Below are 15532 nucleotides of genomic sequence, written 5' to 3' on the forward strand. Positions count from 1 at the left end.
CTGGGCAGTGTTTCCGCCAGCTTGGCAGACCACCAGTGGGCACACGAGTACCGCCTCCCAACTGAGAAATTAAATTACCTCAAGTTTTGCTCATTAATTCACTCTGCTCACTATTCTCCTGGGCTCTCTAACTACAGCACTTAAAAATATAAGGTCGTAAGTTAGCGTTAAGTGTGGGTCGGACAGGAACAAGCATCGAGGCGATCGCATATGGTGACAGATTAATTTCTTTGTTCTTCCCTGGTGCACTTTCCTCGCGTGCACTTTCTGTGGCCAGTTTGTGCCCTGTGCGTGTAGGCGGTGGCGTAAACATTTGCATGCTGTGAGTGTGAGAGTCACTTTCGGAGTTTCACCCTGCCCTTTTGAGCTTCAGTTCAGCCCGTATCACATAAAGGAACTACAGGCAGCTTCCTACCTGGTCTCCGGTCCCGTCCCTCTCTCTGCTTCTGGTGGGCGGCATGAGCCTCTCATGGTAAGAGCCGCCTTCTGCACTCCGCTCTGCCCCGGACTCCTCACCACAGTCGGTCGGAGTGAGACAGCAAAACCCTCAACAGACCTGTCCTCTCTTCAGGGCCCTCAGTCCTTGGGATTAGTGCTGAGTGCTTATTTTTCGTCTCTACGCTCAGCCAGCCAGAACACATTTTTAATACCCAGACATATAGAATTAATTGTGGGTTTTGCAGGCTGATATGTATTTTCTTCCGGGCAGGACGTGGCTCTCTTGTTTATCTGCTGGTTAATGTTTCTCAGAAAATGATTGTGGCACAAAATCAGGTATTTTTCTTATGGTCGTCGCGTCGTACAGACAAATACATTTTGTTTGTATTAATGCAGAGGTAAGTGCCAGAAGAACGTAACTGTAAGTGAGGCTTTATGAAATATTAATCAGTGATGTCTGAGAGTTATTGGAGGTGGTCGAAGCTTCGGTAGGTCCGGAGTTTCACAAGTGTAACCGGCCAGGTCTGAAGTCCTGTTTGTTCATGTTTGTTTTATCGGCTGCTGAACTTTGTGAAGTAGGGGAGGTTATTACAGGCAGATACGCTTTCACGACGGGAAAAATAAAACTAAAAAACGATTTTCTTTCTGTGGTTTGATGTCCACTGTGAAATGGGGCCCATAAAAAATAAACAAACACCAGTCTTGAATTACACCAAATACGGCACGCTTAAATTGCCACTTTGAAACTCAGGCTTATTTTGGGAACCTGCATTCAGGACATGTTGGTGCAGGAACTCTCCGGGCGTCTTTTTAAGCAGTGTATGTCAATGTTGCTGCCTGCGGTTTTATTAGCCGTTGTTCATAGCAGCGACCTCAGATGTCGTTGTCGAGCTGTCTCCTCACCTGCTCCTACCCGAGCTTCATGACAGAGCTAGCGGGGCTCACTGCTGTACACTCAGAACAGCCCCTGGCATGTTTTGTACCACCCGGTACTGGATGAAGTTCCTTTCCCTGTCCATCTTGCGGGACCCGGGCCCCTGAGCTGCTTGTATCACCTGCTTTCTGTTTGTTTTGCCCGTGAAGCAAACCGTATTACAGCCTCAGCGGGCCTTTGACCTACTTTCCCACTGACGACGCTAAACAAGGGTTTGCATCTTCAGGTCTGTGTTGTTCTCAGCCTCAGTAACATCACACCTTTGTGGTTTTCTGCCACTGTGATTTACGCAATGCAGCGTGTGCAAGCTGCTGTCTGCTTGTTTTCCAGCTGTCAGACTGGGGAGCTCGTCTCCTGATCAGGCCCTGCTGTGGCAGACTCACAGTTAGACCTGCAGTTGATGTTGATGGTTTGACTAGAGGAGCCGTCAGGCTTTGGTGGGGATGGGAGGCGGCAGTGATCCTGGCAGCTGCTGTATAGAGAGCTCTTCAGTGAATACAATTGGTTGTGCCTTCGTGCTAAAGCCATGGTTCTAAAGCCAGGGTTTGCTGTCTGCCCGGGAACTTATCTGCTTGGCCGAGCTAATTGTCATGCACATTCAACCAATTCAGCCTGCCGATTTTCTGTAGAGTATTTCGACGATGACTTGGCACATTTCTCTCAGTGCCTGCCAGGGTTGGAGAATCGGTGTGAGATGTCTCACCCTGAAGGAGATCTTGTTGGGCTGGTACACAAAGGGTGTCCTGGGATTGATTAGAAACTCGATTTGCTAGATTTCAGTCCTGAAAGAGCCCGAGTTCAGACCAGAATGCACCAAGTCAAATGATTTAGAGGGGGATATTGTACTTGTACCCCTTTAAGAAGTATCTAATGCTGAATGTCTACAGTAGCTGCCAATCTGCTTTGAAGTTGGGAGTAACACCTGTTTGATTGCTTGGCATGGCTGGTTGCTAATAAAAGATGAATGTTTACTCAAGAACCTGTCTGAAAATGTTGCTAATTTTTTTTTGTTTGTTTTTGAGGTTCATGCACCTAGCACTTTATATCTGAACTGGTTCATATTTCTCTTTTCCTGTTGTAGTCTCTGAGTAGCACTGTCTTTAAAGAGCACCGTGTTTGGTCAGTTCCCTTGATTTTGCTAGACGCAGAATAAGTTTGTTCAAACAGGCCTCTTTGCACTGTCCAAAGAGTCCTTTGGCACTAAGGGTCATCAATCTTGCAGCATTGCATCAGCTTGTTTGCCGAAACAGAGGTTCCCCCCCCCTTAGATACCCCCACAACAGGGCCCTGGGAACAGGAACAGGGAGACTTCCTGGCCACTTCGAAAAGCCTCGAAGGGGCCGGACTTTAGTCAGTAACTGTGATGTGCCGTCTTTCCATCAATGAATATTTAACGTTGACATTCGATGCCCGGTAACGGCCGATGCAGTCGTGTGAGAATGGGCTAATTTATCATTGATTACATTTAGATTAGCTTCCGACTGTGTGGTAACCCCATTATTCAGGCCGGAGTCTTAGGCTTTGACTGAAATGTGAGCAGGAGGTCGACCCCTTGACATCAGCAGAGAGGCGTGTGCGTTTGTGTTTTGTATGGATGTTCTGGCATTAAGCTGCTATGTTGGCAGTGATTAGATGGGGAAGGGCTGCATATTCTGTTGGCGCTCAGGATCACGTAGCTCAGCACCGAAGGTCATTGGCCAGCTAAACGTGTAAAGACTGTAGCTCCTGCTTGATGAAGGTGACGTCGATGACAATGGAAATGTCTGTTGCTATCAGCTGCCTTACATTCCCCCCCCCTCCCCCCAGGCTATTGGAGATAGACAGCAAGTCCCTGAAGTCTGTAAATGGCTCCCGGCGCAACAGCGGCTCCTCGCTGGTGTCCAGCTCCTCGGCCTCCTCCAACCTCTCCCACCTGGAGGAGGACTCCTGGATCCTGTGGGGGCGCATCGTCAACGAGTGGGAGGACGTGCGCAAGAAGAAGGAGAAGCAGCTGAAGGTGGGCTGCTGCCGGTCGGGGCGCCTGCACTGGTGGCAGTGGGCAGTGATGCGCATATGCAGTGATGTGATTTAACTCTAAATAACCATTAATGAATTCTGTCCCCAATTGAGGGTGCAGTGCTTCCTGTCACGGCCATTAAACGTGATGCTTAACTGATGATATTGCAGTCGCATGGTGAACTTGCTAATACCTTAATTTGATCACTGGATCATGCCTTTATTTTTTTTTATCATTTTAGATGTCACAGCTGTCCTGCTGGCTTATTTTCTCAGCAAAGTAATGGCTTCAATAGAAACTCTAGATCATGCCCCATGTTGTCTAATCTAGATGGGTCTTTATGTAGCACTTTTCAGAGGTTTAATTTCTGGACTAGACCTGTGAATCATACCCATCTGCTCTTGTTGATGAAGTTGCGTGATCTTTTAACCTTAGTCTAGTAGTTGCCACGCATCCCACCCTGCCGCCCTCCTGAACCCTGAGGGTACACTTCAGTTAGGGAGGTTTGGGGAGTGTGCTGACCTCTGGTAGGGAGAAGCTGCCTTGTATTAAGAGTAAAGGAGGGAGTTTGGCGGATTAGTCTTGCGTCTTGTGTTTTGTGTGCTGAATATCATGGGGGTTGCGTCACTGCTGTGAGAGGACTGTCTTGGTCTCATGGCACGCTGAGCTTGTGTTTAGCTGTACCAACATTGCTGGTGCTGTTTAAGTCCCTGGAGTTTCCTTACGATTATAGTAATGAAGCATGAACCCAGACTGATGTCTGCTATTTATTTATCATACCCAGTCCTCCCACTGCGGCTTATGATGTTTCCTGCTCTAAATGAAGTAACCGTAGGTGTAAAGCAGAACATTGCAGAACATATAGCTTGACAGCCAGCATCGCTGGGTAAAAATAGTCTTTAAATGGATGAAGTATCTATTTACTACTATGGTATTCAGAGTGATGATTCATAACCAGCTTAATTTTTCCCCTTCATTTCAGATTTGTCAACTGGTTGATTTCCCAGTTATGTTTAATGAAACTTTAATGTAGAAAACAGGTGTTGTAGCTCACTCCTTTAGTCACTGTTGTACTTGGCTTAGGACCTTTTCTGTGGACAGTATGGCTGCTTCTTAAGGATCGGCTCCCCTTGCTCAAGCGGCCCCTCCTGTGGTGGTCTCTCCTGTCTCTACCCCTCCTGTGGTGGTCTCTCCTGTCTCTACCCCTCCTGTGGAGGTCTCTCCTGTCGCTGCCCCCCCTGTGGAGGTCTCTCCTGTCTCTGCCCCTCCTGTGGAGGTCTCTCCTGTCGCTGCCCCTCCTGTGGTGGTCTCTCCTGTCGCTGCCCCTCCTGTGGAGGTCTCTCCTGTCGCTGCCCCTCCTGTGGAGGTCTCTCCTGTCGCTGCCCCTCCTGTGAAGGTCTCTCCTGTCGCTGCCCCTCCTGTGGTGGTCTCTCCTGTCGCTGCCCCTCCTGTGAAGGTCTCTCCTGTCGCTGCCCCTCCTGTGGTGGTCTCTCCTGTCGCTGCCCCTCCTGTGGAGGTCTCTCCTGTCGCTGCCCCTCCTGTGGAGGTCTCTCCTGTCTCTGCCCCTCCTGTGAAGGTCTCTCCTGTCGCTGCCCCTCCTGTGGTGGTCTCTCCTGTCGCTGCCCCTCCTGTGGAGGTCTCTCCTGTCGCTGCCCCTCCTGTGAAGGTCTCTCCTGTCGCTGCCCCTCCTGTGATGGTCTCTCCTGTCGCTGCCCCTCCTGTGGAGGTCTCTCCTGTCGCTGCCCCTCCTGTGGAGGTCTCTCCTGTCTCAGCCCTGTTTAGGTCTGGGCTTGTATCACGGAGCTCCCCTTTTGTTCATCTGTGGGTGTCAGGCTGTGCAGCCGAGTGTTTGTCGGGTTCCTGCGCTGTCTGCCATCAGGGCGGGATGCGATCAGTCTGATAGATACATTTTATGTGGTATCATCGATGTCGCAGTTGTTCTGCTTCGCCAGTTAAGGCTGTTCTGACATGTTCTGCCCGACCAGGACCTGGTTCGGAAAGGGATCCCCCACCACTTCCGGGGAATCGTTTGGCAGCTCCTGTGCAACGCCCAGAACATGCCCATCAAGGAGCAGTACTCAGAGCTGCTGAAGATGACATCACCCTGCGAGAAGCTGATACGCCGGGACATCGCCCGCACCTACCCCGAGCACGACTTCTTCAAGGAGAAGGACAGCCTGGGCCAGGAGGTGCTCTTCAACGTCATGAAGGTGAGCGCCCGGCCTGGCCAGCCATGCCCGACCTGGTGCACTCGGAGGGTGCGGCATGTCGCCATAGGCCGATATAATTCTGCTTTTCAGTCTCTTACCGTTGCCTTGACATGGTGGACCCCGGGCTGGAGTGCGATTAAAAATTGGCCCTGCATTTTGGGGTCTCCCATCATGAGTGGTGGGGTCCCCACAAAAAGCCATCAGCCCACTGGGAAAATGCCCGATATACCAAGCCAGTCCAGTCCCGGGTAGATCTACTTAGATCAGTCTTTTGTTCTGCTTCGAACTGGCGAACATGCAGTTACTATTTATTTGTAGTTTGCATCCTTAGATGCACTTGCCAGTTCTTAATTTAAGGGATGTGGATGTCGAGCCGTCGGGTTTCACGTCCTGCCGCAGTTCACACCCTAACGGACACGAGCGGCTCCGGCTGGGTGAGGGCATGAGGCCTACAGAGTGGCTCGGCAGCTGAATGCCCTGCTGCGGTGGGGGCGGCAGCGCCCTCGGGCGCCCGGCTCCGAGCAGCGTGTCATGTCAGACGGCGCAGGGAGCGGGCGTGCTGACATCACACACGCTTAATGCCTCCTGTTCCGGCTGCCTCTGCTCCTTTCACTTAGCCTGCTGGCATTTGCTGACTTCTGTCCTCCTCAGCCACATGGCATGTGATGCATGCCCTCATGATGTCACTTCCTGTTTCAGGCATACTCCCTGGTGGACCGGGAGGTGGGCTACTGCCAGGGAAGCGCATTCATCGTGGGGCTGCTGCTCATGCAGGTGACACTGAAATGACCAGCAGGGGGCGCTCTGCTCCCATGAAGCTGCTCCCTGGTCGGCAGGTCGAATGATGGCCGTGTGCGTGTTCCTTCAGATGCCGGAGGAAGAGGCTTTCTGCGTGTTCGTCAAGCTGATGCAGGAGTACCGTCTGAGGGAGCTCTTCAAGCCCAGTATGGCTGAGCTGGGCCTCTGCATGTACCAGTTTGAATGTATGATTCAGGTAATATGTAGCTCTGTCTTGTCTCTAGGGGGCAGCAATGAGCTGCTTTCAAGTTGCTTAATTGCATCTCTCACCTGACCAAACATCTTGAACGGGCCTGTGGGTTTTTACGGGGCGGCTGTGCACTGCTGCAGACGGCAGGTGCAGTATGGTTTGCGCTTTCGTTTTATCAAGTGACTGGCAGTAGGAGGATGGCATGTGGTCCTCTGAAGCATCCCTGCTTCAATCCCACATCACCCCCCTCCTCTGAGGGCTGCTGCGGCACTCACACATGTGCCCCCCTCCCCCAGGAGCAGCTGCCCGAGCTCCACATGCACTTCCAGGCACAGAGTTTCCACACCTCCATGTACGCCTCCTCTTGGTTCCTCACCATCTTCCTCACCTCCTTCCCTCTGGCCGTCGCCACTAGGATCTTTGACATATTCATGAGCGAGGTGAGTGCCGCGCTGGACTCTGACCACTGATGCGGGGATTCCTCTGGGCTGACACACACACTGGGGTGAATATTTGCCTTCTGTTTTCCGTTTGATAAAAAGGCACTCAGCTTAGGCTGAATGTAAACAAAGGTTGCCACCTTGTGGCCAAATTGGATGCTGCAGATCATTACTTTGCTCTGCGCCCTCTGTTGGCAGGGCCTGGAGATAGTCTTTCGAGTAGGACTGGCCATTCTTCAGATGAACCAGGCCGAGCTCATGCAGCTGGACATGGAGGGGATGCTACAGGTGAGTGAGCCGGGGGCCTTCAGGCAGCCTGTGCTCCCCAGGGAGGCCACCATGCGCGTAACGCCCCTCTGTCCATGTCACAGCACTTCCAGAAGGTCATTCCCCACCAGCTGGACAGCGGCCCTGACAGAGTCATCCTGACTGCATACCAGGTCAAGTACAACGGCAAGAAGATGAAGAAGTACGTTCACCTTCTGAGAGGCTGATGCGTCACGCGTGTGAAAAGTGTCGCACCATTGCTTCTTCCGATTTCGCCGGAAATCGTGTATGCAGTGCCCGTGATTTCACTCCTTCGGCGGGAGGCGGCCATGTGCAAAAACGCCTTTCCTGGCTGGGGGGAGCTGATCGCGGCCCCGTGCGATTCACAGTTTGCTTTGCGATTGTTCCTCAGGTTAGAGAAGGAGTACAGCACGATCAAGACAAAGGAGATGGAGGAACAAGTGGAGATCAAGGTGAGAGAGGCTCCCCCTGCAGGGCTGGCGGGGTATTTCTCACCATTGTGACATGTGACAGGATATTTACATTTCACAAGGTTCCGCTGAAGGGGGTTTCTGGGTCATTTTATTATTAAACTTGTACTTGATTTCAGAATACAAATAATACAAATTACAAGCAAATTAACAGTGTAAATTTATTTTAGGGGTTAATAGTGAAATGGTAGTTAGAATGCTTCATGTCTGCTGATAACTTTAACGTTACACCTGCTGCAGCGTTTCCTTTAACTGCCAGTGTGATATCAGTCGTGGTGAAATCTGGTTTTGTGTCCCCCCTCCCCCACCCAGAGGCTACGCACAGAGAACAGACTCCTGAAGCAGAGGATCGATACCTTGGAGAAAGTGAGTGCTGTGGGGGGTGGGGGTGGGGGTGGTTCCACGAGGGTCTTACTCAAAGCTCCATCAGTCCATTATCCGTGTGTGTGTGTGTGTGTGTGTGTGCGCGTGTGCGTGTGTGTTCTCCGTGGCCATCAATGCATCCCGACCTGTTGCGCTGACCAAGCTCTGCGGTACAGCTAAACGGAGTGTTCTCGTGTCATGTGGGACGGTAGAAACCTTAACTGTCAGGAAGCTGAGGATCAGCCTTAGCACGTTCACGGCAAACCGAGGTGTTATTACAGAAAGGTCAAGAAAGGTCACCGGAATGGCAGCCAGTCCGAGCCAGCGCAGCTCTCTGCTATCTGCCCTGCCTTTCAGCTGAGCGTGGTCTGCAGTGACTGGTCTGCAGTGACTGGTCTGCAGTGACTGGTCTGCAGTGACTGGTCTGCAGTGACTGCCTCCATGCCTGGGGTGGGTGGGGCTTCATACAGGAAAGCTGAATGCAGTCAAAAAATGTGTCCACCGCCTGCACTGGCATGGCTTCACCAGAGGCAACTTTTGAGACCGTGGAAATGGAGGGCTGGGGCTGTGGTCACAGCAGGGGGACATCGAGCCCAGCCCGGTGTCCCTCGCTGAGCTGTCCTCTTCTCAGGCCCTGTCCTCTATCCCCTGCTGCTTGCGGCAGTGTCAAAGCAGCACCCCACCCTGCGCTTAGCCACCACTCTACCCTGCGTCATGTGACTTTCCCGTCCGCAGTACCCGATTGGCTGTTTCTGTAAGACCATCTGAGCTGCAGTGAATTTAGGCCTTTTTGTTTTGTCTCTGAGTGGAAAAGGGAATTCTTCCCTGTGGAGACGAACATTTCGTGTCTCTGTTTTAAAATGTGCTCTCTGGTTTTTCTCCTGTCCCTCTGTGTGTTCCTGTCTTTTTTTAGGAAAGCGCTTCCTTGGCTGATAGGTTGATCCAGGTATTTCGTTAAGCTCTCTTTGTCCCCATCCTGCATCTCTTCCTTTCCTTTTTTTTATAACCCTCTTCCCTTTCCTCTATACTTTGCATGCGCTCTGTGTAATTCCCGTAATTTGCACCGTGGACGCCAACGCTGTGCCAGAAATAAGATCGACGGTGACATAATCCTGCCTGGCCTTGGAAGCTGCCCCATCCAGCATGACCAGCACCGTAACCGCATGCCGGCATTATTCAGCCCCCCCCTCTCTGTCTCCGCCAAAGCAAAGCCCGACTTAACAAAGCCCAGTAACTGCCCCACGCCCAGCATCGCCCCCTATAGACGGCATGCCTGCACTCCGTCCTCAACCGCCCTGATTATATCCCAAGGGGCAAGTGACCCGGGCCCAGGAGGCTGAAGAGAACTACCTGATAAAGAGGGAGCTGGCTACGGTCAGGCAGCAGAGCGAGGAGGCCAGCGCCCACCTGGAGCAGGCCCAGGGCACCATACGCGAGCTCCAGCAGCAGCGACAGCCGGCGGGAGGGGTAAGGAGCCAGGAGGCCCCTCGCGGAGCACGGCTGCTGAGGACGGCGGCTGGCCGTCGTCGGGGCCACCGTAGTCACCCAATCCCCTTCCCCACCACATGAACATCTCCCACCCCCCCGTCGTGTCTTCCTCGCTGCCCCTCCCCTGATGCTGCTGCTGCTGCTGCTTATGATTCAGGCAGCACTAGCCGCTCCATCTCCCTCCAGTCTCTCTCTGTCATCACAGGCAGGCACCCAATGCGATTCGTCACCGGTAGCTTTAGCCCCTTCAGTCTTGCTCCTTTGGTTTCACCCCTTTGTCAGAATACAGGCAGGCGGGCTGACGATAAAGCCACTTTTTAGCTGGTTAAAGTGCAGCCTTCAGACAGGCACGCTCCTGGCCTGAAGGGGGCGCTGCACGACGTCAGTGTGTAATTCTCCTTAAAGAGGCCTCCGTTTGGCGCTCCTGTCCTTCCTAATGTCCGCTCCTCCCACAGCCCAAGGTGACCCTGCGGTACTCGGAGGACTTCATCCTGCAGCTGGAGCGGGAGCTGGTACAGGCCCGGCTGAAGGAGGCTGAATCCCAGTGTGCCCTCAAGGACATGCAGGACAAGATCCTGGACATGGAGAAGGTGCGGCCTGCCCCCCTCCCAGCCGAAGCTTGGGCCAAAATCCCCGCGGGGCGCCTTGGCGCTGACCGCGGCACGTCTGTAATCCACTCATCTGTCCCCATTTTAGAGGAACATGGCACTGCCGGACGAGAGCAACGTGGCCCGTCTCCAGGAGGAGCTCATCGGGATGAAGGTCAGGGAGGCAGAAGCCATCACGAGCCTCAAGGAGCTCCATCAGCAAGTCAGGGACCTGGAGGAGCACTGGCAGGTAAGGCCGGCAGGTGGGGGAGTGGCGGAGTGGGGTGTCGCTCGCCGGGGTAACCTGCCGGGGACCTGCTGGCCACGGCTGCTGTTGGTGGTAATGTGCGTCCGGCCCCGCACCATGCAGAAGCACCTGGCGCGCACGGCGGGCCGCTGGAAGGAGAGCCCCAAGAAGAACACGGTGGGCGAGCTGCAGGACGAGCTGATGAGCGTGCGGCTGCGCGAGGCTGAGGTGCAGGCGGAGCTGCGAGAGACACGCCAGAGGATGCTGGAGCTGGAGACGCAGGTCAGGCTGCGCACACACGTCCGGTCGCTGCACTGCACCCTGAACATGTGGGGTGCACACATCGCATGGTGTCATACACTACATGCCCTCTAGGGGGCACCAGGTAGCCACTCACAAATCAAGGGGTACACTCCACACACAGAACTGGTGGGATTCAAGCTCCTGCCCCTGGAGGCCAAGCAGGGAAATATCTCCTAGCACTTGTTGCTCCAACAAATCCAAACATTCCTTTTTTCGCTGGGAGACTTTAAGGTTTAGATTAGTTTGTTAGCCAAGTGAGTATAGGATGCGTATGACCAGCAGAGGGCAGCAAAGCACTTTGCGGCTCTCCACATACTGTAGCTTGCCAAAAATTAAACTTTCTTTTTTTTAATGTTGTCTGCCTGGTATGATGGATGTTTTCGCTCTGATGTTGGTTGGGAAAGCACTTTACCTGCGCGTTTCACTTCTTAAAAATGTAGTAATGAGTTTATCTTTGCTGCAAGTGTTGTGTAATACCGGGTTTTTAAAGGGGCAGGTTTGAATCTCATGGTGGCGTTACACTGACAGGACTGTCTCTGATTGGGCCAGAGATCAGTTAATGTTCTGATTGTACAGAGATTACAGTGAGTGACACACGCGTCCCAGCAGTGACTCTGTCAGGTCTGTCAAGCAGACGCATTGTGTGACCTCTGTGTGCCTCCCCCACCCCCCCCCCCCGCCCCATATTCCACACACAGAACCAGATCCACAGCAACCAGCTGCGACGGGCCGAGCAGGAGAGCCGCAGGCTGCAGGAACGCACGCAGCTCCTGACTGCGCAGAACAAGGGCCTGCAGGTGCAGCTGCAAGAGCTGAAGCGCAAGCAGGCGGAGATCGAGTGTAAGGTAGGATGACCTTCCAGCCTGCAGTGGTCACTTACAGCCCCCCCCCGGCAGTGGACCTGTCCTCCTGCGGGAGGATAGCTAGCTGCCCCCCCCCTGCCCCACACGCCCACTCAGGACGGGTAGCAAAATGTCATGTTTCTTCATCTTGACCAGACTCTCAAGGGTCTGGCCTAAAAAGGAACAAGTTTCTTCTGCTTTTAGTGCTACAGAAGATAAAAATCAGTTGTGTTGCTCGCACTGTTAAACCGTGCAGATGAGGCCGCCGTCCTGCGGATACCGTTTCAGCATTTCACGAACGCTCCGGCCGCTTCTCCTACTTCTCTGGAACATCACGCTGGCTTTTTTTTTCTCAAGCACTTCAGTTCCCCCAAACATGAGCTTTTTTGTAAGATTACACGAGTGGCTTCGTCTCAGATGTGATTTGAGAGATAAGCATGTGCTGCTGCTGCTGCTATAGCCATGGTTCTAATGTGCCACCCGCTCAGAGCGAGGCCTGCCGGACGGTGGGGGTCCTGCTCCCGTTGGGGGGGGGGGGCTCACAGCATTCCTTCAGGTAGAACCACATGGTCACCCCCTTTGGGTCTGGTTCTGCAAGCCCCCCTTTTTAGATCCTCTTCCGTTCAATAAACAACCCCCACCTCCGACCCCACTGGCCGGCCTCCCCCACCTCGCCACCTCGCCGCCTCACAGCCCCATGTCTGTCCGCAGAACAAAGAAGAAGTCATGGCCGTGCGTCTCCGCGAGGCTGACAATATGGCCGCCATGGCCGAGCTGCAGCAGCACATCGCCGAGCTGGAGATCCAGGTACGTGTGACGCGCTCGCAGCCTGGGGAGGGGGGCGGAGACTCCTACAGCGAGGCAGGGAGCGCCGTGCCTGAGAAGGGAGCCCCTCTCGACGGGGCCGGTGCGTCGGGGGGGGGGGGGGGGGTTCTCCGTGACTGGTGCTCGGTGGAGATGGGTGCGTCTTCCAGACGTGGCTGTTATTTCGGGCCTCGGAGTTGAGGACGCCGTGAGCCGCAGCCCGTGTGATCGAGCTCTTTCCTCAGCACCTCCCTGAGCAGGCTTATCTCTGCCGGCGGGGCTGGGGGAGATGCAGAACAGGAAAATGAGCCCGGCCTCACTCTTACTTCCTGGTGTGAACGTGTGCTGGCCCAGTCCAGGAGGAAGTGCCCCACTTTTGTTTCAGCTAATAATTCACTGATTACTGAATGCTGTGCTCACAAAGGCTGATATTATAGGCCCTGTAGCAGCAAGCTGCCTACTAACAGTATCCTAATAAGACAAAGACATTAGCTGGTTAGTGAATCAATTGATGATTTAATTGCCAAAGTTAAATATACATATCTGGTTCACTTTTTTACTCATTTAGTTATTCTCTGAAGATGCTGGCTCAGCGTGCTTAAAATGATTTTTGTATTAAATCGTGATCATTTACAAACAGCATACAGAAAGTTCTGTCAGTTGCATTCGTCAGTGCTCGATTAGTCTGTGTGAGCTAGGCCAGCTTGCTGATTGGCTGACTGCGTTGGCAGCCCAGCCCCGCCCCCCTCCCACCCTGGCGCTGCGGTGTAAGTGTGCGGGCGCTTTCTTGCCACCCATCAGTGTGGGCAGGTGAGCTGGTCTGTGGTTCGTAGGGTTGCAGAAGCACGGCTGTGGGGCTGATCCTGCACCTACTCGCGCCGGGGGCCTCCCTCAGGCAGCCGTTAGCCTGGCTGCAGAGTCATCGTTAACACGTACAAAGCAAAAGCTCGGTGCCCAGATGACCGCGCCTCTTAATGAACGCGCAGGCCGTCTTTTTCTGGAAGTGCTGAACGATTCGCATGCTTTCCTATAAAGAAAAATCTCAAACCGAAGACTGAAGCCCCAGAGTTACGGTAAAAGCCAGCAAACACAAAAAGAAGAAAAACACATTAGCAGTGTTTCAGACTTGTGAACTCGATAAAAGGTGACGGCGTGTGACACAAATTGCTGTGTAAATGTATCTTGGTGACAGCGTTCGCGCCATCCGCTAGCGCAGTCTGGTTTTTTACACTCACTGCCTGCTCACTGACTCACTCCCAGGTGCAATTTTAGCAGCCCCTGCTACACAAAGCTGAACTTTGCCTTGATTTGCAGTTTTGGGGGGAGAAGCGTGAGGTGTCGCGCCAAGCGGTGCGCTTCTGGGCGGTGGGTGCCGGAATGGTCTGCGTCCTCTCGCCACTGCCTTGGCTCCTCTTACACGCTGTCGGTCTGTCTGAGGCACTGTAGGCACCTCTGCTTCCTCCCCCAGGGCCGATGTCCAGCAAGCACAGCGCACCTCGCAGGATCGCACGCTGAGCTGCACTCCCCCGATATCGGGTGTTCATCGTGCTGGTCATTAAGGCACTTTGTGCTTTTCCTGTCCATGGTGCAACAACACCTTTCTGGCACTGCGATCGCAGGATTAAGAGCAGCACTGTGGTGGAGGGGTGGGTGGATGTGAGCACGAGCCCCCCCCCCCCCCCAACTTAAACGCCATAGGACCCCCACGCCCGATGCCAGCCCCTCTGCAAGGTCGTTAAACAGTAACGGCGGAGAGATCTGGGTGCATGCAGAGCGCTTGTCGCATGCTGTGGGGGATCAGTGATGCAGCGCTGCGACAAGCCATGCGACTTTATAAATAGCGCTGAGAACAGGCCGCTGGCCGGCAGACTTGCCTGCACGGTCGTACCAGAGGAAGCCGGTGGCCTCAGCCCTTATAAACTGCAGCCCCGTTTTGTCACGGCAACCCCATCCCCGGTAATAACAAATGCACCCTGTCAGTAATGCAGCCTTGCGCGCCATCACGTTGTCTCTGTGTGTGTGTGTGTGTGTGTGTGCATGCATGTGTGTTTGTGGCTCTGTGCGGTTTGCTGCAGGTTTGGATGCCGAAGACACCGTTAACCCCCCCCCCCCCCCCCAAAAAAATGTTCACTAATAGAGAAGGTATCATGAAATTTTTTTCTTTTTTGAAACCCCTCCCCCCCCCCCCGACTCTTCAGAGCGGCGGCGTCGCAAAGCATGATTGGACGACACATCGACCACATGTTTCGCACTCCATTCGAGGGGCATGGGGGTTTTATGTCGAGAGGAAATCTCACCAACCGCAGATTTACATGGTATAATCAGAGAGGAGAGCACAGCTTCACTCTCTGTTTCTGCTGTGCTCTCGCCAGCCCGTTCACCTCCTGCTTTGTGCGGCGTATCTGCGGCCCGGCGCCCGGCCGGGGTCGCATGTGCCGCCGCATGGAGCCCCGCATGCAGTCCTCGGATGGGCTCGCTTTCCGGGCCGCAGCGGAAGACGCTCTGTGCATGACCCGTGCGCAGCCCCGGCTCTCCTCCCTCAGGACCGAGAAACCACTTCCTACCCCGGAGCACCGGCTATTCAAAAGTAAAGTGCAAGATTTATGCTGCTCTTGGGGTTTTTCTGCGTACTTAATCCTTAACGTCGCAAAGATTGCAGGGCCGTGATGTGTAAGATGCTCGCCCGCCGAGGCCCCCAGGCATTCAGCCCCACGTGCACGGGGACGGCGGCGGGGCGCAGGTCAGCTCCCGGGTTGCCTCCGATACACTCTCTGTTTCCTTGTGTTTTGTTTCCATGGTGATCAGTTTACTATATCGAGCCCATGTTTGGTCATCAGTGTAAAGAATAAAAAAAAAAATAGGTTAGAATTCCCCTGTCAAATCCATTCTGTTGCTTTTCTAAGAGGAAAGGTCACACGTCCTGTTTCCACAGTGAACTTGAGCACCTCTAGATTATGACATTTAACATTTTAATCTCGCAGTTGGGTCCTCTTGAAGCTGGAGGTTGTGGTTAGATGCCTTTGCTATCCATTTTTGTCCCCTCGCCTCCAAAATGGGGCTGGGGGGGGGCGGGAGCAGAATCTGAGGGCCACCTTAACTGCCATGTGGCCGCTGGACAACAGCGGAGCAAGGAA

At 53.7% G+C, this 15532-nt stretch overlaps 1 protein-coding gene across 9 annotated transcripts in view; it reads left to right on the plus strand.

Annotated features, from left to right (window-relative positions):
• Positions 1–15532, plus strand: part of evi5a (ecotropic viral integration site 5a) — a 38648-nt gene that overhangs the window by 14740 nt on the left and 8376 nt on the right. For 6 of the 9 annotated variants that reach the window (XR_002838892.2, XM_023816636.2, XM_023816634.2 and 3 more), the window contains exons 3-18: positions 3179–3368; positions 5354–5578; positions 6278–6352; positions 6447–6572; positions 6863–7006; positions 7205–7294; positions 7378–7475; positions 7686–7746; positions 8077–8130; positions 9041–9073; positions 9439–9594; positions 10071–10205; positions 10312–10452; positions 10573–10731; positions 11451–11597; positions 12306–12401. Coding sequence is in view for 8 of the 9 variants with exons in the window: in XM_023816636.2 (XP_023672404.1) it covers positions 3179–3368; positions 5354–5578; positions 6278–6352; positions 6447–6572; positions 6863–7006; positions 7205–7294; positions 7378–7475; positions 7686–7746; positions 8077–8130; positions 9041–9073; positions 9439–9594; positions 10071–10205; positions 10312–10452; positions 10573–10731; positions 11451–11597; positions 12306–12401 (1930 nt within the window). In the remaining variant the exon portion in view is untranslated. Of the gene's footprint in view, positions 1–329; positions 473–3178; positions 3369–5353; positions 5579–6277; positions 6353–6446; positions 6573–6862; positions 7007–7204; positions 7295–7377; positions 7476–7685; positions 7747–8076; positions 8131–9040; positions 9074–9438; positions 9595–10070; positions 10206–10311; positions 10453–10572; positions 10732–11450; positions 11598–12305; positions 12402–15532 lie in introns of those variants that run through there. The other 3 variants (XM_023816641.2, XM_072704253.1, XM_023816638.2) reach the window with 3 other exon arrangements.

This window comes from Paramormyrops kingsleyae, chromosome 21 (genome assembly GCF_048594095.1).
Source record: "Paramormyrops kingsleyae isolate MSU_618 chromosome 21, PKINGS_0.4, whole genome shotgun sequence".
NCBI classification, from domain to species: Eukaryota; Metazoa; Chordata; class Actinopteri; order Osteoglossiformes; family Mormyridae; genus Paramormyrops; species Paramormyrops kingsleyae.